Genomic DNA, 25226 nt, shown 5'->3' on the forward strand with positions numbered 1-25226 from the left:
CTACTTATCAGTCTCTTACCTTAGGCCCCCTCGGTCATGGCTGACCATGGGTGATGCATCCTAGTTGGCTGCTTGCTCCCAGTATCAGTAAAGGTTAAACATATGCAGAATTTGACCTTGAGTCATAGAGAGATAAAGAACTGAAACCCAAAGAATCTAAACTTAATCGGAATGCTTGGTTTTGTATCAAAGTGGCTGCGGCTTTGCTGGGAAAATATTGTGGATGCCAGCAATCTGAAATAAAAATGGAAAATGCTGAAATGATTTAGGAAGCATCTGGAGGAACTAAAATTAAACCTGAAGCTTAATGCCATTTTATCAATAAATTTTGACGAACTGTGAGTTACTGAAAACATTTGTACAGAAATTTCAGGCTAATGTTTTCAGTTTTGAAAGAACAACTTTTCCCTCTGAAGATAGACGCAAAAATTGTTGGAGTAACTCAGCGAGTCAGGCAGCATCTCAACCCGAAACGTCACCTATTCCTTTTCTCCCGAGATACTGCCTTGACCCGCTGAGTTACTCCAGCATTTTGTGTCTATCTTCAGTGTAAACCAGCAACTTCCTTCCTACCACTTTTCACTGCGTTCAAAATGGCAGTCGGTCCTGAATTTCTAGCATTGTCAAATTGTTTCGGAAAAGGACTATGCTGGAGAATCAGACCTTGGATACTGTCAAAGGTTAGAAGCTCCACTATAATCCCAAGCATATTTCAACACTTAATAAAATCATGGCTGAACTGATCATAATCTTTAACTTTAACCCTTTATTGCTGGTAATCTTTCATCACTTTTCTTGTTCAACGTCAAACTAACTCTGTCTTAAAAATGTAACAATGCTCTCCTTCCTCGGCTCTTTGAAGAAGAGAGTTGCAAAGACTCCGAGAGGTAAAATAATTGCCTCATCTATCTTAAATGAACAAATACTACTTAAATAATGATGACTAATTCTCAATGCGCCCACAATCCAAAGCATTGTCTCACATCTAGCCTGCTAGGACTTTTCAGGATCGTACATGCTTCATCAAGTTCCCTTTCATTGTTCTGAACTACCATGGATTAAAGTATCGACCATTGAACCTCTTTTCATAAGACAAACTGTCCATTCCAGATATTAGTCGAGTAAACATTGCGTCTATTACTTACAATATATTAACATCCTTCCTCAAATAAGGAGACAATGAAATCGCAATGCCACGTGTAATTAAACATAATCTCGTGGATTTTAAAATATTCAATGCTTTAGCAGTATCCAATGACAGTCTGTTAGCTTTTCGGATAATATGCTTTACTTGCACACTAGCCTTTTGCAAATTCTGCACTAGGAGACCCAGCTCCCTCTGTGTTCGGAGTTCTGCAACTTTTCACTGTTGAGATATAAAGCTGCTTACTTTTCTTGATGGATGGTAGGTTCTTTTCACAAAACTAATTCATGTTTACTATAAGAAAATAACTGCAGATGCTGGTACGAATCGATTTATTCACAAAATGCTGGAGTAACTCAGCAGGTCAGGCAGCATCTCGGGAGAGAAGGAATGGGTGACGTTTCGGGTCGAGAAGGGTCTGATTTGAAGAAGGGTCTCGACCCGAAACGTCACCCATTCCTTCTCTCCCGAGATGCTGCCTGACCTGCTGAGTTACTCCAGCATTTTATGAATAAATTAATTCATGTTTACCTTCTTTTAATTAGCTAATTTTTGGGCATATTACACTTTGTTTTTAAATGTTAAACTTATTTTCATTTGTTTTAATGTTTGTAGAGACATAAATCTAATAAGAAGTGCCTCAGGGTTGTGGTAGGAACCTTTGCCTTGTGTTAAAGCTTTTGGGGGGAGGGGTTCCATAGATAGGGTTTCTTCAGTGAAGTACCAGAGGTCCCATTGCTGATTGGGTAACACTGCCAAAATACGGGATGCTTTTGCCCTGGATCATGGGCTCTCAGAATCCAGATCAGGTGAGTACAAGCTTGGCGGATTTGTGAGTGGTGATTCCAGGTGTAAGTTCTGAACCAGCAAGATCTGACTCATTAACTCTGGTTCTCTCGCCACAATTACTGTCGTATTTTTTGTGTTTTCTGCTCCTATTTATGGTTTCAATAGCACTGTCAAAAAAAGGGACATTTTGCTTGTTCTTTTGTAACATTGTGCTGGGTTTCGTGAGCACTTTTGCATGGAATTGCAGATGCTTACTGTTGTAATTGTCGTAAAACTTTGGGCTTCTGCTCGAATGTAGAAGTCCACAACTGGGAGACCAAGCTCTCCCGGCCATGTTCTGGAAAAAGAGCTTGTTGGAATTTCTCAGCATTTCCTTTGGGGGACTCTGCTTTCAGATCTGTACAAGATCTATGATCCCAATTCATTTCAGTGGAGATTTAACAGCTGTATTTTTTATTTTGGTGAAAAAAAGGAGATAGCAATTGGCTGAGTTACACATCCCACCCGCCTTCCATGGTTTTCTGCTCTTCCTGCTTCCACATCTGCCATTAATGCATCCTTCATGTATTTCAGGCTACATACTCTTAGTGAGAAATGATGCTTGATTTCAGTTGTTAATGCAGAGCTGATATTACTTTAACATTATACCACTATATTCTGCACACTAGTATTTTTCTCTTTGCATTATCTTTTGTACTTGTGTACTATTTTTTTAATGATTTGACTGGACAGCACACACACACACACACACAATGTTTTTTTCCTGTATCTTGGTACGTTATTGTAATAATAAACCAAACCAAATCTTGCAGCATTATTTTATATTAGTTCATAACTTTTGTTTGTCTTATTCTTTGACTATTGATCACAGGCTGATGCAGTGTTATTCCTGGATTCTTTCTTAATTTAACCTAATGTGGACTGTTTCACATGGCTAGCATGTTAAAACCGTAATGGCCGTACCAATGCTGCTTGCTTTCCAATGCTCATCTGAGTGATTATCACATTTCGTCTTGCATTCATATCGTGTTAATCTACCATGACTATGAAAAAGGCCTGACTGTTCTTTGTATTTCTAGCAAGAGCTATTTGTAGTTTGAGTGGGAACCCAAACCTTATCATTAAGGTCAATCACAGTCCCTCACGGCTGAACCACATGAGGGATAGAGCCTGCAACCTTCTGTAGTAGCTTCTCATGGGACATTAGGTACCATGCCCACCCTTGTGTGCGCATCTGCATGTTATCACTCAACACATATGCACTCATTATAGATTTGGCCTTGATTTGAATTTGTTGAGCTCATTATGCTTCTCTTAAGTCTAAGAAAGTGGGAATGGTGTATAGTACATGAAGTGTGATGTCTGACATCAGGGGGGCAGTGCTGCCGGAGCTCACCGGACGGCCGCTCTGGCACCTCTGTAAAGAAAAACCCAAAATAAACAGTGGGGAATTTTAATTAGTGGGGAATTTGACAGCGGCCACTCCGGCACTTAAAAAATTAGCACTGCAACACTGTCTGACGTGTACTTTTAACTTTGGTGTTCGCAAACCAGGCAAAGTCCTTGTGGGTGTGTTATTCTTGAATATGCCACCTTTGTAGAAGATTACTTTTTCATTTCAAAGAATCGGTGGTGTGGTTTACTTCAAAGTAACAATTGCTTTCTCACTATTCTTGATTTCAGTTGTTAAGTCATTTGGAGGACAGCCACATGAGTGTGGCAGAGCCACATTGGCAAATTCTTTCCCACTTCAATACGCAGTGTCAATATATTTCATATATCCCTCCCTTTAAATAGTTTAGTTTAGTTTATTATTGCCACGCGCACCGAGGTACAGTGAACAGCCTTTGTTTGCATGCTATCCAGTCAAAGAAAAGACTTCACGTGATTGCAATCAAGCAGTCCACAGTAACTTCAAATTGAATAGTTTTATTACAAAGGTGAGGCTTTTGCGAAGCAATTAACATAGTTGCATCAGCTATATCTAACATTTTTTGTAGACTAATTTTGTTTTTGGATTTGGAATCCTGTTTCACATTCCCACTGTGTAAATGGAAGTTCATAAATTTTAGGAATGACAGCAAAGTTCTGAACAAATTATAATATTTGGAATGGTTTGGCAGGCATGCCGATTGCAGAGTGGTTGGTCTTTGTTTAACCAACTTGCAGGTTTTGTCTGTGCTATTGCACTTGAAAAGAACACAATGATCTGATACCCCAAAAGCTAAACATGAAAAACCTAGAATTATCAGAGCAGAGAACATGGGTAAAATTTCCATATGAAAAGTTCAGTGATGAGTTGTGTACAATTTAAGTTTATGATGTGCATAACTACCTCACTTTCATTCCACCAGTTTATTTAACCTCTAAAGTACCATTGATTAAAGACTGCCGCTGAATCTCCTGCCAACAGCAAACCTACCAAACTTTCCCAGACGTATATGGTTGCATGCCTTTTGATCAGCTGGTGTTAGGCTGGCCAAATCCTCGATGAATAATAAGATTGTTGTGTGACATGAAGGGAAGGGAATAGACCTCTTCTGTAAAATAAGGTGACAAAAGGAAATACGTGGGACTATAGATCTGGAATCTGCGGAGGGAAATGGACGGCTGCTCTTTTGGGTCAGGAACTTTCATCTGAACTGGAAGTGGGGAGGGCTGACAGCTGATTAAAAAGGTGATGGGGAGGATTGAGGCAACAGCAGCCAAACTATAAGTGAATCCAGGTGAGATGGGGTAGATTGGCAGATGGAGTCAGGTGAGGGACAGAAGGGTGGATGGGGATAGTGACGGGGGCCGGGAGGGGATATAGAGTCAATAAAGAGCTGCAGATTATTGCAACCTATCCCCTCCTTCTCACACCCAAGATTAAAGAGCTGCAGATTATTGAATCTGGTAGGAAAAGTAGAGAATGGAACCAAATTAGGGAGGTATGGTCTAGGCTATGAGATTCAGTGGGAGGAGTGTGTGTGATGGCCAGATTGAGTAGATGGGGAGGGAAAGAAATGGTGTGACAGGAAGCTTGTTTGTGGGAAAGAATGGATTGTGTGCAAGGACCTGGGTAAATCAGAAGGAGAGCGAAAGGGATCGACGGGGTGCGGCATACTTGAAATTGGATAACTCAATGTTCATGCTTAAGTAAAAAAACTGCAGATGCTGGTTTAAATCGAAGGTAGACACAAAATGCTCGAGTAGCTCAGCGGGTCAGGTAGCATCTCTGGAGAGAAGGAATGGGTGACATTTCGGGTCGAGACCCTTCTTCAGTTTGAAAAAGGGTCGCGACCCGAAACGTTACCCATTCCTTCTCTCCAGGGATGTTGCCTGATCCGCTGAGTTACTCCAGCATTTTGTGTCTACCTTCAAAGTTCATGCTATTGGATTATAGATTACTCGGGTAGAAAACAAGATGATATTTCTCTTCTTTTTTAATAAAAAAATTATTTAAGGTTTGCATTAGACCTCACCTCGGCAGTGGAGAAGGCCGAGGACAGAAAGGTTGGTGTGTGAATAGGAAGAGGAATTAAAATGGCTTGTTTGGGAGCTCAAGGTGGCCATGGCGGACTGAGAATAGATGCTCAACAAACCAATCGCCTAGTCTGGACTTGGTCTTGCTAATGTTGAGGAGGCAAAACTGGCAAAACTTTGACCGTTACATAGACTATGCTCTTGGCCGAGCTGAATGTCAATGTGAATGGTGAATGTGTCCGAATGCTTCTGCTACTAACAAACTAAGAAGTAACATATTTATAAGTGTTCCAAAAATATTTAAGAACAACTAAATACTCCCCTTTTGACTTATTTGTCTACAGTCTCCTGTACTGTACTAATGAGACCCAAGTAAGCTTGAGAAACACTGCATCAATATAATGCTGGCCGTTTACCGTTGATTCCCCCTATTATGTATTAATCTTCCAATCTCTGTCTTTGCCAATGACTGAGCCTCCACTGTCCCTTTTTAGTGGAAAATTCCAAAGATTCACTACTCTCTGGATGAGGAGATTTCTTCCATCTCAATCCGGAATGTCTGATTCTTTATTTTGATACTGGACACCATGGCCAGGAGACATGGAATTCCAGTCTCTACCCAAGCAAGCCACATATGAATTTTCAATGTTAAACCAATGATGGTATAGGTCCAAACAAACAAAACACAATGACACAAAGCTGGGTGGCAGTCTGAGCTGCGAGGAGGATGCTATGAGGCTGTAGGGTGACTTGGATAGGTTGGGTGAGTGGGCAGATGCATGGCAGATGCAGTATAATGTGGATAAATGTGAGGTTATCCACTTTGGTAGCAAGAACAAGAAGGCAGATTATTATCTGAATGGTGTCAGATTAGGAAAAGGGGAGGTGCAACGAGACCTGGGTGTCCTTGTACATCAGTCACTGAAAGTAAGCATGCAGGTACGGCAGGCAGTGACGAAGGCAAATGGCATATTGGCCTTCATAGCAAGAGAATTTGAGTAAAGGAGCAAGGAGGTCCTACTGCAATTGTACAAGGCCCTGGTGAGACCGCACCTGGAGCAGTTTTGGTCTCCTAGTTTGAGGAAGGACATTGAGGAAGGCTATTGAGGGAGTGCAGCGAAGGTTCGCCAGGTTAATTCCTGGTATGGTGGGACTGACCTATGATGAAGGAATGGATCGACTGGGCTTATATTCACTGGAATTTGGAAGGATGAGAGGAGACCTTATAGAAACATAAAATTCTAAAGGGATTGGACAGGATAGATGCAGGAAAAATGTTCCCGATGTTGCAGGAGTCCAAAACTATGGGTCACAGTTTAAGAATAAGGGCAAGGCCATTTAGGACTGAGATGAGGAAAAACCTTTTCACCCAGAGAGTTGTGAATCTGTGGAATTCTCTGCCACAGAAGGCAGTGGAGGCCAATTCACTGGGTGTATTCAAGAGAGAGTTGGATATAGCCCTTTGGGCTAACGGAATCAAGGGATATGGGGAGAAAGCAGGAACCGGGTACTGATTCTGGATGATCAGCCATGATCATATTGAATGGCGGTGTTGGCTCAACTGGACTGGCATATGATTCTTTCACCATGTTCCAGTCCCGCCATCCCAGGAAGTAACCTGGTGAACCTAGCAAGAATATCCTTCCTCAAATTAGGAGTCCAAAACTGCACACAATACTCCAGGTGTGGTCTCACTAGGGCCCTGTACAACTGTAGTAGGACCTCCCTGCTCATATACTCAAATCTTCTCGCTATGAAGGCATAACATGCCATTTGCTTTCTTCACTGCCTGCTGTACCTGCATGCTTAATTTCAGTGACTGATGTACAAGGACACCCAGGTCTCGTTGCACCTCCCCTTTTCCAAATCTGACACCATTCAGATATTAATCTGCCTTCTTGTTCTTGCCACCAAAATGGTTAACCTCACATTTATCCATATTATGCAGCATCTGCCATGCATCTGCCCACTCACCCAACCTATCCAAGTCACCCCGTAGCTTCATAGCATCCTCATTGCAGCTCACACTGCCACCCAGCTTTGTGTCATCCGAAAAGTTGGAGACGTTCTTTAAAACGTTTTTAAAGCTAATGTTTGACAATTCCACCCTGGTAAATGGTTCGTAGGAATGAACTTTAATACATACATTGGACTTTTAAACATTGTAATATTATGGGAGTTTGTTTGTATGTCGGGGTGTCCATAGGTCGGACAATCTTAACCCAGGACCTGCCTATACTTTTCTGACCTCTAGGGGGGGTGGGTATTGTTTACTTATTTTCCCCGCATTGCCTGCAAATAATCAGGAAATTAGCTTCCACTGTTTTGCATTTTTCACAGGCAATATTTACAAGTTTTCTATTTAGAAGTCAGTTTAACCTTTGACAAAGTGGTATTTCTAGTTCCATGCCCATTATTATGGCAGGGCAGGAATTCTCTTGAAATGTGGATGTTGCTTTCACTCATAAAAGCAAATGATCTGTTTTGGATATTTTCAGTGCAACATTTGCACTTTCATGCAAATATTGCCTGAAGGAGTATTGGTACATCTGATTGTCTCAGTGTGTAATAGAAGATTGTTCCTTTCCACATCATTGTAGTTGTGGTTGTTGAATTAATTTATTCCCAGGAATTCCTCAGGGCAATGTCCCGGCCCCAACTGTCTTTATCAACTATCATTGGACCTTCTTTCCCACGATCAGAAGGGAGGTTCACTAACGATTGCGTAGTGTTCATTTCTGTCCTTTATAAATGAAGTACTTGGTGCCTGGCCTGCTGCAAGGCCCGGACAACATTCAGGCAGGGGCTGATAAGCAGGGAGTAATGACCACTTAGAGCAGGTGAGAGTCTAACCTCTTATCCTTGCCATTCAATGGGACTACTGTTGCTGAATTCCCCACCATCAACATACAGGTGGTCACCGTAGATCATAAAGTCAAATCAAATAGCCACATAAATATTGTGGCAATGAGAGCAGGTTGCAGATTGGGTATTTTGTGGTAAGTCGTCTACAATGCACAGATAAGGAGAGTGATGGAATACTTTTCACTTGCCCACATGAGCGCAGCTCCAACAACACTCAGGAAGCCCAAAAGCAAGCCTGTTTGCCATTCCATCTGCCATACTAAATTTTCTTAGCGATAGCGCAGAAACAGGCCCTTCGGCCCACCAAGTCCATGCCGACCAGTGATCACCCCATACACTAGTACCATCCTACACACTAGGGACAATTTACAATTTTTCCAAAGCCAATTAACCGACAAACCTGTACGTGTTTGGGACGAAAACCGGAGCTCCCGGAGAAAATCCAAGTGGTCGCAGGGAGAATGCACAAATTCTGTACAGACAGCACCCGTAGTCAGGATCGAACCCGGGTCTCTGGCACTGTGAGGCAGTAACTCTACCGTTGTGCCACTGTGCCGCCTTTAATGGTGTATTTTGGGAAGTTGGTCTTCTCTTCGGCGCACCGAGTCCACACTGGCCATCGATCACCCGTTAACACTATTTCTATGTGATTGGACTTTCTCATTCAACACACTAAGGGCAATTTACAGAAACCCATTACCCCACAAAGCCGTACGGCTCTGGAATGTGGGAGGAAACCTACGCGGTCACAGGGAGAACGTGCGAACTCCACTCAGACAGCAACCGAGGTCAGGATTGAATATGGGTCTCTGGCACTGTGAAGCAGCTGCTCTACTGATCCTCCACTATACCGCCCTTTTATTCCCTCCCGCACTGACAGACTGTGGCTGCAGTGTGTACCACTTATACCGTGCACAAAGGTGACTCACAAAGGCCATTGCTGCAGCACCTTAAGCATTTTAGATCTTACCCACCAAGAAGGACCAGGGATTCAGGTGAGTTGGAAACCACTTGCAGGTTCCCCTCCAAGTTATACACCAGCTCTGTCAGGGATACATGTCATTGTTCCTACAATGTCAGTGGTTCTTAATCGTGGAAATCTCTTCACACCTGGAGGATCGCTGTGGTCAAGAAAAAGGCTCATCACCACCACCTTCTCATGGGCAATTAGGGACAAGTATTACATGACAGCTTGCCACTGGAGTGCCTGGAAAATGAATCCATCGATAGAACAAAGGGGTGTTGCAGCTGGTGGAACCCCTGCCTCATAGAGCCAGAGTCCGGGGTTCAATCCTGACCTTGGTACTTTAGCAAGTTTCCCCTGTTCTCAGGGAGCTCCGGTTTCCTTCTACAACACAAAGATGTGCAGATTTGTAGGTTAATTGGCCTCTTTAAATCACCCCTAGTGTGTAGGGAATGGATGTGAAAGTGGGTTAACAGAGTTTCTTCCCAGCCATTGTCAGGCAACTGAACTGTCCTCGCATCAGCTAGAGTGCGGTCCTGACCTCCCGTCTACCTCAATGGAGACTTTGAACTACCTTTAATTGGGCTTTATCTTGCATTAAATGTTGTACCCTTTATCCTTTATCTGTACACTGTGGATAGCTTGATTGTAATAATGTACTGTCTTTTCTTTGACTGGATAGTGCACAACAAAAGCTTTTCACTGCATCAGTCTGAAGAAGGAAGGGTCTCGACCCGAAACGTCACCCATTCCTTCTCTCCTGAGATGCTGCCTGACCTGCAGTGTTACTCCAGCATTTTGTGAATAAATACCTTCACTGCATCTCGATACATGCGACAATAATAAACTAAACTAAACAAAATATAACTAAACGAGAATGAACAGGTCAGCATGGACTCGGTAGGCCGAAGGGCCTGTTTCCGTGTTGTATTGTTTGATCAATCAAACTGCTGATTGACACAAAATGCTGGAGTAACTCAGCGGGACAGGCAGCATCTCTGGCTGGAAGGAATGGGTGACGTTTTGGGTCGAGATCCTTCTTCAGACATCAGGTCTCGACCTCAAACTGTTTTAGATAAAGTTTACAGAGTGTGACATTTTGGAAAAGTAGTTATTGTAACTTTGGTTGCAACCTTTAAGTGATTTGACACATTTTCTATATACACCACATGAATAAAATAAAAAAGAATTGCAGATGCTGGAAATCTAAAATAAATCCAAAGCACTGGAAATAGGTCAGCCAGCATCTGTGGAACGAGGAACAGAGTTAAACCTTGCAGTTAACGACACTTTATCTGAACTGGAAAAGTTAGAAAACTAACTTGTTTTCTTCCCATCCCAGTTCTAAAGGAGAGTCTTCAACCTGAAATATTAGCTAATTCTCTCTCCACAGGTGTTGTCTGCTTATTGATTCCAGCATTTTTGTAAATTTATTTTCTATTTGTCAAAAAGCAAAAACATTTTTGGTTGCAGAGAGGGAAAGGGGGAGAATGGACAGTGGCAAAGTGTGAAAGGGAGGGAACCAGGTTTGCCTAGAATGTGGATAGACTGAAAATGCTGACAGGCAGCATCTCTGGAGAGAAGGAATGGATGATGTTTTGGCGTAAGACCCTCCTTCAGACTAGGCTCAGTGTATGCTCTTGATTCTTGCTTGGCTCGCTGATAAATATGTTCTTAGAATCAATCAACGAAAAGAGGGTTCCTTCGATCAGTGTTGGGCAGGATTTTCCTGAGCATGGTCTTCTCATTCTTTCCCGATTGCATGGTCTTCTCATGTTTGTGAAAATTGGTTTTTATGTTGGTTAGAGATATGTTTCTTATGGTATTCTCAGACTGTTTTGGTTAGTAAGTTACAAGTGTATCCCACCCACATTTAACTGCATGCTTTTTTCCCCCGAAAGAAATGCCTTTGCGCAAAGTGGTTACTCCAAAATTCGGAAACCCAGTTGCGACAAAGTATATTAATTTTGCATGAGCTTTCCACCAAATCGTTATTCTAGAAAAGATAAGAAGATAAAAATGCTATGTTTTGCATGCTCAGGTACTATTAATCTACAGGTATTTACATGCATCAAGGCCATGTGGTCTTATTATTTGCATACTGTTTCCTGTTTCTGTTGTTCATAACAGGAGAAAATTCACATGCGATAAATACTTTCTGTGCACATTTATCTTGGACTAAAATGACTAAGGTGACGAAGGAAGGAATGGAGATGATGGCTTCAGATATCTTCCTGATTCATTTTATGAATCTGAAAACCATGAAAAAAAGCACGTGGAAATAAATTATGAAGCTTATTTTGTGAATGAAATGTACTCTTGCTGTCTGCAATTATTGCTGAATCAATCTGTTCCTGTCACCATGCCTAATACAAGATGATCAGGTGTCTTTCTTAGAGCATTCTTTTTGGTGACTTGAAGGATTCCTGTCATATGAGGAAAGATTGAAAAGACTAGGCTTGTATTCACTGGAGTTTAGGATGAGAGGGGATCTTATAGAGACATATAAAATTATAAAAAGGACTGGACAAGCTAGATGCAGGAAAAATGTTCCCAATGTTGGGGGAATCCAGAACCAGGGGCCACAGTCTTAGAATGAAGGGGAGGCCATTTAAAACCGAGGTGAGAAGGAACTTTTTCACCCAGAGAGTTGTGAATTTCTGGAATTCTCTGCCACAGAGGGCAGTGGCCAAATCACTGGATGAATTTAAGAGAGAGTTAGATAGAGCTTTGGGGGCTAGTGGAATCAAGAGATATGGGGAGAAGTTGGGCACGGGTTGCTGATTGTGGATGATCAGCCATGATCACAATGAATGGCGGCGCTGGCTCGAAGGGCCGAATGGCCTCCTCCCGCACCTATTTTCTAATGTGGAAGCACGAGCAAATGGGTTTGTCATTCTGCTTTGATGTCAAACAAATCAGGTATTAATATAGAGAGATAGTCTAAGAATGGAGCCAGAGAAGATTCCCATGTTCAGAAGCTACACTCTGTGAGCACAGTAAATAGCAGGCTTGAGGTACACAGATATAATTTCCATGTTGCACTCTTTATTTAAAAATTACAGAGGCATTGCAAACTAAGTGAACATAGGGAATTAAAAGAACCCAGCAAACACCAAATCAAATGTGACCAGTTCATCAACAGAGACGCACTATATCCATAAGTATATACGCAAGTATATCCATAATAACGTTAAATGAAAATTGGTCAATGTTTGAATGGGAAAAATATGCATGGCTGTTGGGAAAAGAATAGGGAGAATTATACTAACAGGATAGTTACTTTGAAGGTAACTGGCACGTGAACAATGTTTTGAATAACGTCTACCTGCGGTGTTTAATTTTTTGATTCTGTGATGTTGCAAGGTGAAGAGAGAACAGAGTCAAACTTCTTCATGACTGATCCTTTCAACTTTTGATTGATGGAACATTCAAAAATTCTGAAAACGTTGATGACTTAGGCATATAAAAAACACAATTTAAAAAAAATAATTATGCTGTCATTACTGAATCCCAAGATAAGAGCAAACCACCAGAACTGCCACGTAATTGGCAAATCAATTTAGATATTAATTAGGATATACTTGCAGTTTGCTTTCTCGAAACCAGAATCAAATGTCATTTGAAAATAATCCAAGGACAGTGAGTGACAATACGTGCATGTAAATTGAATAAACCAGTGCCTTGTTTGTAGGCAAGCTGGACTTGAGGTTATTTCTTGAGCAATTATGGTAAATGGTAAATGGTAAATGCCATGAACCTTGATTTGACTATAATTAGAGATTAAGTAGAATTCTAGTTGCTTTATTATAAACAATGGAGAGGGTGCAAACACATTTGAAAGGATGTTTCTAGTACTCTGAGATTGTACCAGGACGATAATTCTGTAAAATGATGTGTGTAAAATTATGGGAGGCATAGATAGGGTGGACAGTCAGAACCTTTATCCCAGAGTGGAAATGCCCAACACTGTGCAGAGTTTGCATGTTCACCCTGTGACTGTTTCCTCCCACATTCCAAAGACATGTAGATTTGAAGGTTAATTGGCTTCTGTAAATTGCCCCTGGTATGTAGGATGTAGAACTTGTGTACTAGTGATCGATGGTCAGTGTGGACTTGGGAGGCCAGTTTCCATGCTGTATCTTTAAACTAGAGGCCATAGCTATAAGGTGAGAGAGGTGACGTTTTGTTTAGTGCAGTTTAGTTTTGGAGATACAGTGTGGAAACAGGCTCTTTGGCCCACGAAGTCTGTGCTGACCAGTAATCCTTGCACACTAACACTATCCTACTAGGGACACACTAGGGACAATTTACGTTTTTATACCAAGTCAATTAGCCTACACACCTGTACATCTTTGTAGTGTGGGAGGTAATCAGAACTTCCTGGAGAAAACCCACGCAGGTTACAGGGAGAACGTACAAACTCCAAACAGACAAACACCTGTAGTCAGGACCAAGCCCGGGTCTCTGGTGCCGTAAGGCAGCAACTCTACCGCTGCATCGCCATGCTGCCCCAAAAAGGAGAATTTTGATTGAATATTTTTCACTTTTAACGTTTATAATAAAACCAGCGGATCAATCTTACTTCAGGAAGAAGGGTATGTCAGGAGTAGCAGCAGTACTACTGACAGACAAGATGCCAGTATGATACAGCTGCAACATAGGACTGTATGGGCAAGACACTAAGGTAGCATGTAGTAGATGGAGTTAGAGATTTGTGCAACCAATGGACACGAATGGTTATGGACAATCAAACAGCTCATGGGATGTAATCATTTCCATCATTGTCTTCAGAGGCTGATCCATCATGACGTCTTGGGGTGACTGTGGGATATTATTCTTGCTTCAGAACCCAGTATACCTGCAGCCAAGCTGTTCCAACACAGTTACAATTGTTGAGTTGTGTCCCTTCCACAAAAATAAGACAAATCTTTCCAAAAGCCACCTTTTAGGGCTACTCAGTATCATCAGTAGAATGATGGATAGAATTATAAACAATGTGAAGGAGTGACAAGAAACTAAGCTGAGCCATCCATAACAACTGTTTACAAGAGCAGGTCGGAACATGTTACCTTTGTCACAATTACGGGGAAGTTGTTACTGACATTGAGTGCTTTTTCAACAAATATTCCCATCTTTCTCCACAATAAACACAGAGGAGAAATACTCATTAAGGACCTTGCCCATCTACATCGGCTCTACACAGAGATATCCACTGTGCTTCTATGGGGCTCTATTATCTCCAGTCACCCATTTTCCCATAATGTACGTAAAATCTCTTTGGATTTCCCTAAATATTATCTGCCAGAGCTATCTCTTGCCCCCTTTTTGCCCTTCTGATTTCCTTCTTAAGGATGCTCTTCGCATCCTGAAACTCCTCCAGGGATACACTTGATCGCAGTGTCCTGTACCTGTCCAATGCCTCCTATTTCAGAGCCAAGTCACAGAGCCACGTGAATTGCAGGGCTCCAGGGAGTGTTGTTGAGCATAGGTATCTAGGGAGTACAGATAGTTCCTTCAAGGTGGCATCACAGGTAGATAGGGTGGGCAAGCAGTCATTTGGCACATTGGCCTTCATCAGTCAGAGTACTGAGTATAGAACGATTTATTCACAAAATGCTGGAGTAACTCAGCAGGTCAGGCAGCATCTCGGGAGAGAAGGGATGGGTGACGTTTCGGGTCGAGACCCTTCTCGACCCGAAACGTCACCCATTCCTTCTCTCCCGAGATGCTGCCTGACCTGCTGAGTTACTCCAGCATTTTGTGAATAAATCGATTTGTACCAGCATCTGCAGTTATTTTCTTATACTACTGAGTATAGAAGTTGGGAAGTTATGATATAGTTGTAAAATACATTGGTCAGGCCACATTTGGAGTACTGTGTTCAGTTTTGGTCACCTTGTGAAAGGAAAGATGTTGTTAAGCTGGAAAGGGTACAGAGAAGATTTACGAGGATGTTGCCAGGACTCGAGGGACCGAGCTACAGGGAGCATGTTAGGTCTTTATTCCTTGAGCACAGGGGGATGAGGGGGTGATAAGATCGTGAGGGGATTAGACAGGTAAATGCACTGAGTCTTTTACATAGAGTAGCAGAATCAAGAACTAGAGGACGTAGGTTTCAGGTGAGGGGGGAAAGATTTAACAGGAACCTGAGCTTCAACTGCTTTACATAATGGGTGGCGGGTGTATGGAACAAGCTGCCAGAGGAGGGTAATTGAGGCAGGTACTATCACGACATTTAAAAGACATTTGGATAGATATATGGATAGGAAGGGTTTTTAGGGCTGTGGACCAATGCAGGCAAATGGATCGAATCCAGTTTGCCACCTTGGTTGATATGGACAAGATGGGTTGAAGACGCTATGACTCTGACTTTATCAGACATTAGAAGGAAAGCAGGGTGCCCAATAATTTGGAAAAGGAAGTTATTTTGGGAAAGGACAACATGAAGAAGTGTGTGCAGGAAGGCACAACTCCCATGCTATTCGGATATGAACTTTGACTTCCCTTGGAAATTGGTGTGAAATTGGCGCAATAGGCTTAATTTGTGTTGGCTCAAGTCTTGGACCTCACTGACATGTTGCCAATGGACTCCAGGTGCTGAGAAACCTGTAATAGCAGGGGTGGAAATTGGCCGGCTTGACGCTCAGCTGGTGGTCAGGTTGGGTAAGGGAAGAAGTGGAAATCTGCTCTCAGGGATGGGAGCCATGGGAACCCAAGAGTGGTGGCAGCTGCTGGAGCTCCTTGGAGTAAAATGGTGCAGTAAACTGTGCATGCATGTTTAATTAACATTGACTTTATAAATTCGAATGCAACAACAAATAAATATTTTCAGTGTATTTAATAATGCTGTTAACAATATTGGTTAATGTTTTTAAATTCTGTGTGAGGTATATAATTTGGAGAATGCTCATCCTGGGAACATAGTGCAATTTCTGTAAGCTGTTACTGCTTACTGAAGTTAAAAACTGAAAAAGGGCGATCAACGAAACATCCTTTATTTAACACAGTTTAGTTTAATTTGTTGGTGTGTGTCCCGGGGGACAGTGAAAAGCTTTTGTTGCGTGTTGCTTAATAAACTTATAACTAACAGAGTCTTGTATGACAATGCATCAGAAGCCATATACTCCGTTCTTAAAGGTACAGTTGCATTACATTGAATCTTCTGTAAAAAAAAAATCAACCAGTACAAAACATTGTATGTGTATTTGACCAACGGTAAATGAACATTTCTGAAATATCTATTCCAGAACTAGTAAATGCAGTGAATCACTTCTCCAGAGAGAGCTCACGTACATCTGCTTTCATATAATGTTCTTCAGTTGCTTCAACATCGTTGTATTCATAAATATGAATGCATCTAAATGCCAAAGTCTTCACATAAAACTTAACAAGCCAAGTAACTTTAATCAGCCATTACAACAGTTGCAATTGTGCATTTTATTTGGTACGTTAATGCATATCATGTATGCTTTCCCAACAATCTTGACTTGATGGTTGCTTCTTAAGCCACTGCATTTTTGTGTTTGTGGTTTGACGCTGAATTGAGACCGTGTCTCCTAATGACATTGGATGTTTCCCTTTCCCTGCTGGTGCTCTTTAAGTACTAAAGTCAACTCTGACTTTCATTTATAGCTGCTCCATTTCTATCTAAATCTCTGCATTTTAGTTATACTGTATAAGGCAGACATGAGTAAATATGTTGCTACAGTGGCTTTCTTCATTGGACCTTCAGAGCAGTGAGCTGCATCCATGTTATATTGCCATCTTTTCATTGCATCCAAATCAATCTGTGCTTGATTCAGGCCATTCAGCAATTTTGTCCACGCAGAAGTCTTATCGACACTGTGCGGTTCCATAGAATTTGTGCAGTCCGATCCTCTCTATTGGTATTGTCTATACCAAACTCAACTGATGTTACTCCACTTCAGCAATCCACGCTGTCTTTTTACTTTGATGTTTTCCCCGAGCTTTTGCAGTGGTACAATTGTTGCTGTGAAACTCCTTTGAACTGGAGGTCTTGCACTTTCAAACAGATTAAGGATTTTGAGAAGTCAAGCCAGGGCAGAACCTTTAACGTGAGTGGTAGGGCCTTGGGGAGTGTTGTGGAGCAGAGGGATTAAGAAGTACATAATTCCCTGAAAGTGGCGTCGCAGGTAGATAGGATGGTGAAGAAGGCTTTGGGCATTTTGGGCTTCATCAGTCAGAGAACTGAGTAGAGAAATTGGGATGTTATGTTGCAGTTGTACAAGATATCGGTGAGGCCGAACTTGGAGTATTGTATTCAAGTTTGGTCACCCAAACATAGGAAAGATGCCATTAAGCTGGAAAGGGTGCAGAGAAGATTTTACGAGGATATTGACAGGACTCGAGGGCCTGAGCTATAGGGAGAGGTTGTGCAGGCTAGGACTTTATTCCTTGGGGTGCAGGGGGTTGAGGGGTGATCTTTAAGAGGTGTATAAAATAATGAGGGGAATAGATAGGGTGAATCTTTTTCCCAGGTAGGGAAATCAAAAACGAATGAGGATAGGATTAAGGTGAGGAGGGAACCTGAGGGAGAACCTTTTCAGACAGGTGGTGGGTATATGGAATGAGCTGCTGGATGAAGTAGTTAAAGCAGGTGCAATAACAACATTTAAGAGACACTTTGACAGATACATGGATAGGAAAGGTTGAGAACGTGATTAAATGGGACGCATAGATGGGGCATCTTGCTCAGCATGGACTCGTCAGACTGAAGGGCCTGTTTCCAAGCCGTGAGACACTGACTGCAAGTGGTGTTTTTTCATTGTAAGTCTAAGACCTTATGTCGGTCTAATCTTCTGGTCAGCTTTTTACTTTTCAGGCTTGTTTGCGAATTGCACAGTGGCCTTTGCCAACACATCTGTAGTTGATGCCTTCTGCCCTAGCATCTTGCTGCCATCATGGTTCTATACCTGTTTCACAAACTGATCTTAACCAAAGAGCACGCAGCACACATTTGACCAGTTCTTCGTGGCAGCTTCTTGAATCAATAACTCTGTATTCAGTTTATACCATAGAAAGTAAATTTTTTTTTTTTGATTCTGTCCTTTCAAATTGCAGATCCATTTATGGGCCTATTTAACTTCTTTGTTGGCTCCATTTAATCCCCTAGTTCTTCTTAAAGTTCACATTCCTCGTCAGGTGGATTGTTGTCAGATTCCATCTGCAATACTGCCGGTGTATTGCTGCCCATACTAAGATCTCCTCGCCTGCACTTGTGGAGAGTGCTGAGCACATTCACTGTTCACTCATCCTCCGGTAGAATGGAGAAAGGAGAATGGCAGGGTAACATCGGTGAAACCAAACGCAGGCTCGGCGATCGTTTCGCTCAACACCTTCGCTCAGTCCGCCTTAACCAACCTGATCTCCCGGTGGCTGAGCACTTCAACTCCCCCTCCCACTCCCAGTCTGACCTTTCTGTCATGGGCCTCCTCCAGTGCCATAGTGAGGCCCACCGGAAATTGGAGGAACAGTACCTCATCTTTCACTTGGGCAGCTTGCAGCCCAGCGGTATGAACATTGACTTCTCCAACTTTGGATAGCACCCCTGTCCCTCTCTTCCCCTCCCCTTCCCAGTTCTCCCTCTATCTTCCTGTCTCCACCTATATCCTTCCTTTGTCCCGCCCCGCCTGACATCAGTCTGAAGAAGGGTCTCGACCCGAAACGTCACCCATTCCTTCTCTCCTGAGATGCTGCCTGACCTGCTGAGTTACTCCAGCATTTTGTGAATAATGGCAGGGTAGCAGGTATCCTTGACAATACTTCCAGCCTCCCTGATGCAATGGACCAAACTATAGACTGGATGGAAGGAAGTGAGGAATCTCTGATGGATTCATCCATATTACACACTATGGCACGGAGTGGCCTGGCAGAGCATAGAGGAAAAGGAGTTGTGGGATTGCCTGTTCATAATGCACATCCTGCCCAGTTTAACTCATCGTCCGATTTGTTGCATGACTGTTACATTTATTTTACATAGGTTATTGCCCCTTCTAGAGCATCAGGAAATATCACTGGAACTTTTCCAACATTTGTCTACTTGTTTTGCTAAAAGTATTATGGATCAAATGTGGTGTTATAAATGCTTCCCAGCTATATGTTCCACTAATAATTATTTCAGCATTACATTCCAAGCTTGCAATTCAAGCATTTGTTTCTTCTATCGGAAGAACAAGCATACAACCGTAATAGTGTTTAATGATTTCAACACTAGTTCCCATTAAATCATTTTAAACAACATTGACATTTGATGTAGATTTGAGAAAAATAACATGCAGGAGGTATTTTGGATTCATTTTCTCTTGAAGGGCAGTATCCTGCAGTGAAATCAGGGCTCAAAAAACCTCAGCTGTCATTCTGAAATTTATTTGTCTCAAAATTGTAAAATATCCCAACCCCACACGTTCCCTACTTACAACATTCCATATCTTTAGTTATGAATTTAGTTCTTTGCTTTAGGTGCTCCCATAGGTCTTTCAAAACTAGTCACTTGTCAAGGAAAGGAAGGTTGCAGTTTGTAAGTAACTTGCTAGAGTGTTCTCTGTTTCCAAGATTTTGTTCCACAAACTCATGTGGAATATCAAGCAACCTAGAATGGTGAAAGCATATGAATGAGCAAACTTTCTTTCAGAAGTCGGCTCGGAGCTGAGGTGCTGATCATTGTGTCCTTGATTGGTTGAGTGGATTGCACTTGAACTCGTCCAAGACTTTGTTTTGTCATCAGCTGCCGTTTGCAGACGTGGAGCTGCATCAACTCAACTCTTTTTTTCCCGTCTTCCCGTGTAGTTGGAAGAGGCAAGCTTACTCTTGGCACTTCTTAATGACAGCCCCAAGAAAGCATCAACCCAGCATGCACAATCCCTATCCAGCTGCCACTGGCAGTGCCATTTTCACACTGCTTTCCCAATGTCATGGGAGAATTTTGTAAGGTATTAGTGTTGGAATATAAAGGCTTCTGCTGCAGTGAATTCAGTCTAACCTTCAATTTTGTCAGTAAATGGGAAACATGTCATGTTAAATTTGGAAAAAAAACATCTTGAATTTGGAAGGGTAGTGTGAGATCAACAGTGTCAATATATATGGACACGTTAACCTGCGTAACTAATTATTTTCCCTCCTCTGTGGTAGGTGGTGCTGCCTTATTTAATCTTAATATGTCTCAACGACTATTGACAAAACTCCAATATAGTCCATATAGTTTCAGATTGAGCCAGTGGAGTTTAAGAATCATTTGTGATATGTTAATCAGTTGATTAATTTCCTGACCTCAGAATTGATGTGGAGCTTGGAGAGAATAGGAGAAGAGTGAAAGGTGTCTAATGTTGTACCATTATTTAAGATGGGCAGCAAGGACATGTCAGGGAACTACAGATAGGATCTACCAATGTTTTCACTTGTTAGACTGATTAGGGATAGTCAGCATGGCTTTGTGTGTGGGAAATCGTGAGAGCTGGGCAGTGGACATTGCCTATTTGGACTTTAGCAAGGTCTTTGATAAGGACTGCTTTTTACCACAGAGAAAGAAATGATGAGGAAACTTGGGACACTCAATGGAGAGTCATCCTTAGGCATGGGTGAGGTGTCGGAAGATAGAGGGTGGCCAATGTTGTGTTCTATTTAAGAAGGCTGCAAAGTAAAAACCTGGCAATGATAGACCAGTAAGCCTAATATATGAGGTAGGAAAGTTACTGGACAAGATCATGAGGGGTAAAATGTACATGCATCTGGAAAGACAAGGGTTAATTAAGGATAATCAGCACGGTTTTATGTGTGGAAGATTGTGTCTCAAGAATTTGACTGAATCTTGCAACATTACAAGACACGTGCTTAAGGTGAGAGGAGAGAAATTTAAAAGTGTCCTCAAAGGCAGCTGTTTTCACTCAAACTCCAGTCTGTATCTGGAATAATTTGCGAGAAGAAGCTCTAGAAGCAGATAGAATTAGCCATTCAAAAGACATTTGGACAGATGTATGGATAGAGGCAACATGAGCAGAATGCAGGCAAATGGGAGAATGTTACCAATCAGCATGGACTTGGTGGACCGAAGGGTCTGTTTCCATGTTGGATAGCTTCATAACTCAAAGAGCTCTATGACCAGGAAGTGTTTTACAGTATCAATCAAAATCGAACTTAATAACTTCATGCATTGAACTATGTTTTTTAAACTCTTCATTTTCCACCTCTTTGCAGGTTGGGAGTCTCAGTTGCTGGAAACTGGGTTCCTTGGGATTTTCCTGTGCCCCACGCTGACGCTCCGTTCCATTCCACGTCAAACACCGCCATCCAAAATCGTCATCTGGTCTTTCCGTTGGCTCATATTCCGCATTATGCTGGGAGCGGTGAGGAATTTTATTCCCTTCAATAAAATATTGGATACTTGGTTTTCTGCAGTGTGGAGTGGTTGAGGCAAATTATATCATGTAATGGGGAAGCTGGATTGACATATGAGAAATATCTAGTAGATAATTCTGTTAACATTAGCTGAAGTGGAATGAAAAGAGACGGTTTGGAGCAGAAATACGAAGATAGAACACTTTTGCCAAATAGCATATGGAGTAAGCTTTAAATCAGGGATCTCCAAACTATGGCCCGCGGGCCACATCCGGCCCGCCATGAGATTTTATCCGGCCCGCAGCAAGCTCTTAGGCGGCGGGTTCTGGAGGCAGAAGCTGCAGGCAAAGTTCACCGGAGAGCGGATCGCCACCGACTCAGAGCCGGGACAAGGCGAGAGATTACAGCGCCCCCTCGCAAACAACAAACCCAAGGAAACTTCCCTCCTTGCCGCCGCCGCTCACCCCGGGGGGAGAGAGAGAGAGGGGGGGGGGGGAAAGAGTCAGGGTAGAGGGAGCAGCGGGTGAGAGCGAGGGGGAGGGGGAGGATGTCAGAGGGTCCGGTGAAGGAGCTTGCGAGGGCTGCTCCCTCCCTCTCTCCCCTCTCCCTCTCTCCCAGCGCCAGCGATATATGCGCCGCTGCTCCACTCTCTTCTAACGCAGCGAAATAAGAAAAAAGCACAAGTGCAACTTCCCTCCTCGCCACCGCCGCTCACCCCGGGGATGCGGGGCTTCTGAACAACCACTACACTTGTGTTTGTTCTTATTTCGCTGCATTAGAGGGAGACGGGGCCGGGGAAGAGAGTGGAGGAGCGGCGCAGATCTCGTTGGCTCTGGGAGAGAGGGAGAGGAGAGAGAGAGGGAGGGAGCAGCCCCCGCAAGTGGCGGCGCTCCTTCACCGGACCCTCTAACACCCTCCCCCTCCCCGCGCTCCCACTCTCACCCGCTGCTCCCTCTACCCCGACTCTCTCTACCCCCCTCTCTCTCTACCCCCCTCTCTCTCCCCCCCCAACTCTCTCCCCCCCCCCCAACTCTCTCCCCCCCCTCTCTACCCCTCTCTCTCCCCCCGTGGTGGTCACGGTATTTTTTATGTTTTACAAATAATTGTATACCTAGGATATATATATATTCCAATATTTCAAGCTCTTTTTAAAAATTGAATATTATTTATTTGTTGCCATATAAACCTAATGTAAATGTAATCTAACGTATGTATGTCATTACATAATGTAATGTAATCTAACCTAACCTAGTTTAACCTTTCTTAATCTAATCTAATGTAACCTTGTCTAAACTATTTTAAGTTCATTAAATTTATAAAACACACTTTATTTTTTCCTACGGCCCGCAAAAATGTGCCAAATATATAATGTGGCCCTCATGCTGAAAGGTTTGGAGTTAAATGATTACATGCAAACCGTTTGGAGTAACTTTGTTTTTCTTTTCAAATTGAGATGTCACACCAGACCTGCCATTAGACATTTGATTCAATAAAATGTGCTATTTTAAAACTATTATCAACCATAAATTAACATCACGCACGAGGTGGAATGATTGGTCCATTAATGCTGAATGATAAAAGCTTTCAACAATGTTTTTGGGAAGTCATTTACATGGGAGTTGTTGTTTTTGTCCTTGTGCTATTAACTGGAAAAGAGACCCACCTAAACCGTTAAAGCTATCAAGGACAACATAAATGCAAATCAATCTCTGGTCGTTAAAGCAGACAGACGCCTTGTTTCTGTGTTTGATCATGATAGTGTAATAGTAGATGGGTGTTCAATTTCTCATGTACTTGGGAATAAATTGACTGTTTGAGATCAAAGTTATGTCAGTGGCATTTAGTAAATGGCAAAATGTTGACATACTAGTTGGAAGTTGTTATCACTCCAGTGACAATGTGAAACCAATTATGGCAGGAGAGAGGATTGACAGCACAAGATTCTACTTTAAGAAAATGGTTCGAGACCCCCTGGCCAATCCGTATGTCCCTACAAATCATCTATATACTGAAACTCTCGTTTGTTTGTTTGTTTGTTTGTGACTGAACTACAGCCAAAACGGTACACGATAGTGCGACTATTTTAGGCCCACCTTACTCACCATCGTCCCTTTGGTGCTAATGGAAGAGGTTTCATTGAAATCGGTGTTATATTTTTAAAGTTATTCACATTTTAAAGTTTAAATCTATCTCCTAGGGAGGGAGGGGGTTGTAGGGAGGGGGAGGAGGGAGTGAGTGGGGAGGGGAGGGGGGAGGGGGGAGGGGGAGGAAGGAGCGGGGGGGGGGGGGAGGGGAGAGGGGAGAGGGGGGAGGAGAGAGGGGGGAGGAGAGGGTGCTGCACCAATGCAGGAGAGGTTTGGGCCCAACAGGTTCACTTGGTCTAGTATAAGTTAAAGCTGACCTGTTAGCATGTTTTTACAGTTAACTTGATTTATGACGAAAATGTTGTGTATGCTGTAGATTATTGTTAGGATAGGGAACAGTGAACTCTATTGAAAACAAGAACTTCAACATGAGAATCATAGGAATATTTCTGCATTATGTTTTGATGCTTTCAGCATTAAACATAATAAATGTGTAATAAATATTGATTTTTGGTAGCTTGATCTTTAAGAACTCTGAAATTCGGACGAAGGGTCCCAGATCTGAAACATTAACTGTTTTTCCTTCCACATATGCTGTGTGAACCGCAAAGTGTTCAGCACTTTCAGATATACAGCATCTGATTCTGTAATTTTTGTTCTGCAATAATTTTCACTTCAGAGTTCTTCATATTCAGCTTCAATACAATAAGTTATCTGATTACCTGTTTAAAGATGCTGATTATATGATCTGTTATGCAGATAATTTAAAAACTTTTATGAAATAATTTACTTTACTTTTTTTAAATATATGTATTAATGACATCGTTCACTGCTTTCCCACAACTTCATTGTTACATGTAAATAATTTTACTCTCCATTATATCGTGAATGCGTCTAATTTTAATTCGACTAATTCTGATGAGGACTGAAGTTGAAGAAAACTATTCATTAACTTGGAAGAATGGTACACCAGAAAGTTGTTCCATGATATTTTAATGTAGCTTAATGTAGACATGCAAACCTTAGCCAGAAATATCTCTAACAATAAATCTACCTATTTTCAACATGCAGGTAGACTGGGAAAATCAGGTTGGTAATGGACCCCAGGAAAGAGAGTTTGTGGAGTGCCTTCGAGATGGATTCTTAGAACAGCTTGTACTGGAGCCTACCAGGGAGAAGGCAATTCTGGATTTAGTGTTATGTAATGAACCTGACCTGATAAGGGAACTCGAGGTAAATGAGCCATTAGGAGGCAGTGACCACAATATGATAAGTTTTACTCTACAAATGGAGAGGGAGAAGGGAAAATCGGAGGTGTCAGTATTACAGTATAGCAAAGGGGATTACAGAGGCATGAGGCAGGAGTTGGCCAAAATTGACTGGAAGGAGGCCCTAGCAGGGAAGACTGTGGAACAGCAATGGCAGGTATTCCTGGGAATAATGCAGAAGTTGCAGGATCAATTTATCCCAAAGAGGAGGAAAGATTCTAAGGGGAGTAAGAGGCACCCGTGGCTGACAAGGGAAGTCAAGGACAACATAAAAATAAAAGGGAAGAAGTACA

At 42.3% G+C, this 25226-nt stretch overlaps 1 protein-coding gene across 1 annotated transcript in view; it reads left to right on the forward strand.

Annotated features, from left to right (window-relative positions):
• Positions 1-25226, forward strand: part of lmf1 (lipase maturation factor 1) — a 457201-nt gene that overhangs the window by 94550 nt on the left and 337425 nt on the right. The window contains exon 4 of the mRNA XM_078418495.1: positions 21441-21589. Within this exon, the coding sequence (XP_078274621.1) occupies positions 21441-21589 (149 nt within the window). The remainder of the gene's footprint in view (positions 1-21440; positions 21590-25226) is intronic.

Source organism: Rhinoraja longicauda, chromosome 21 (genome assembly GCF_053455715.1).
Source record: "Rhinoraja longicauda isolate Sanriku21f chromosome 21, sRhiLon1.1, whole genome shotgun sequence".
Taxonomy (NCBI): Eukaryota; Metazoa; Chordata; class Chondrichthyes; order Rajiformes; family Arhynchobatidae; genus Rhinoraja; species Rhinoraja longicauda.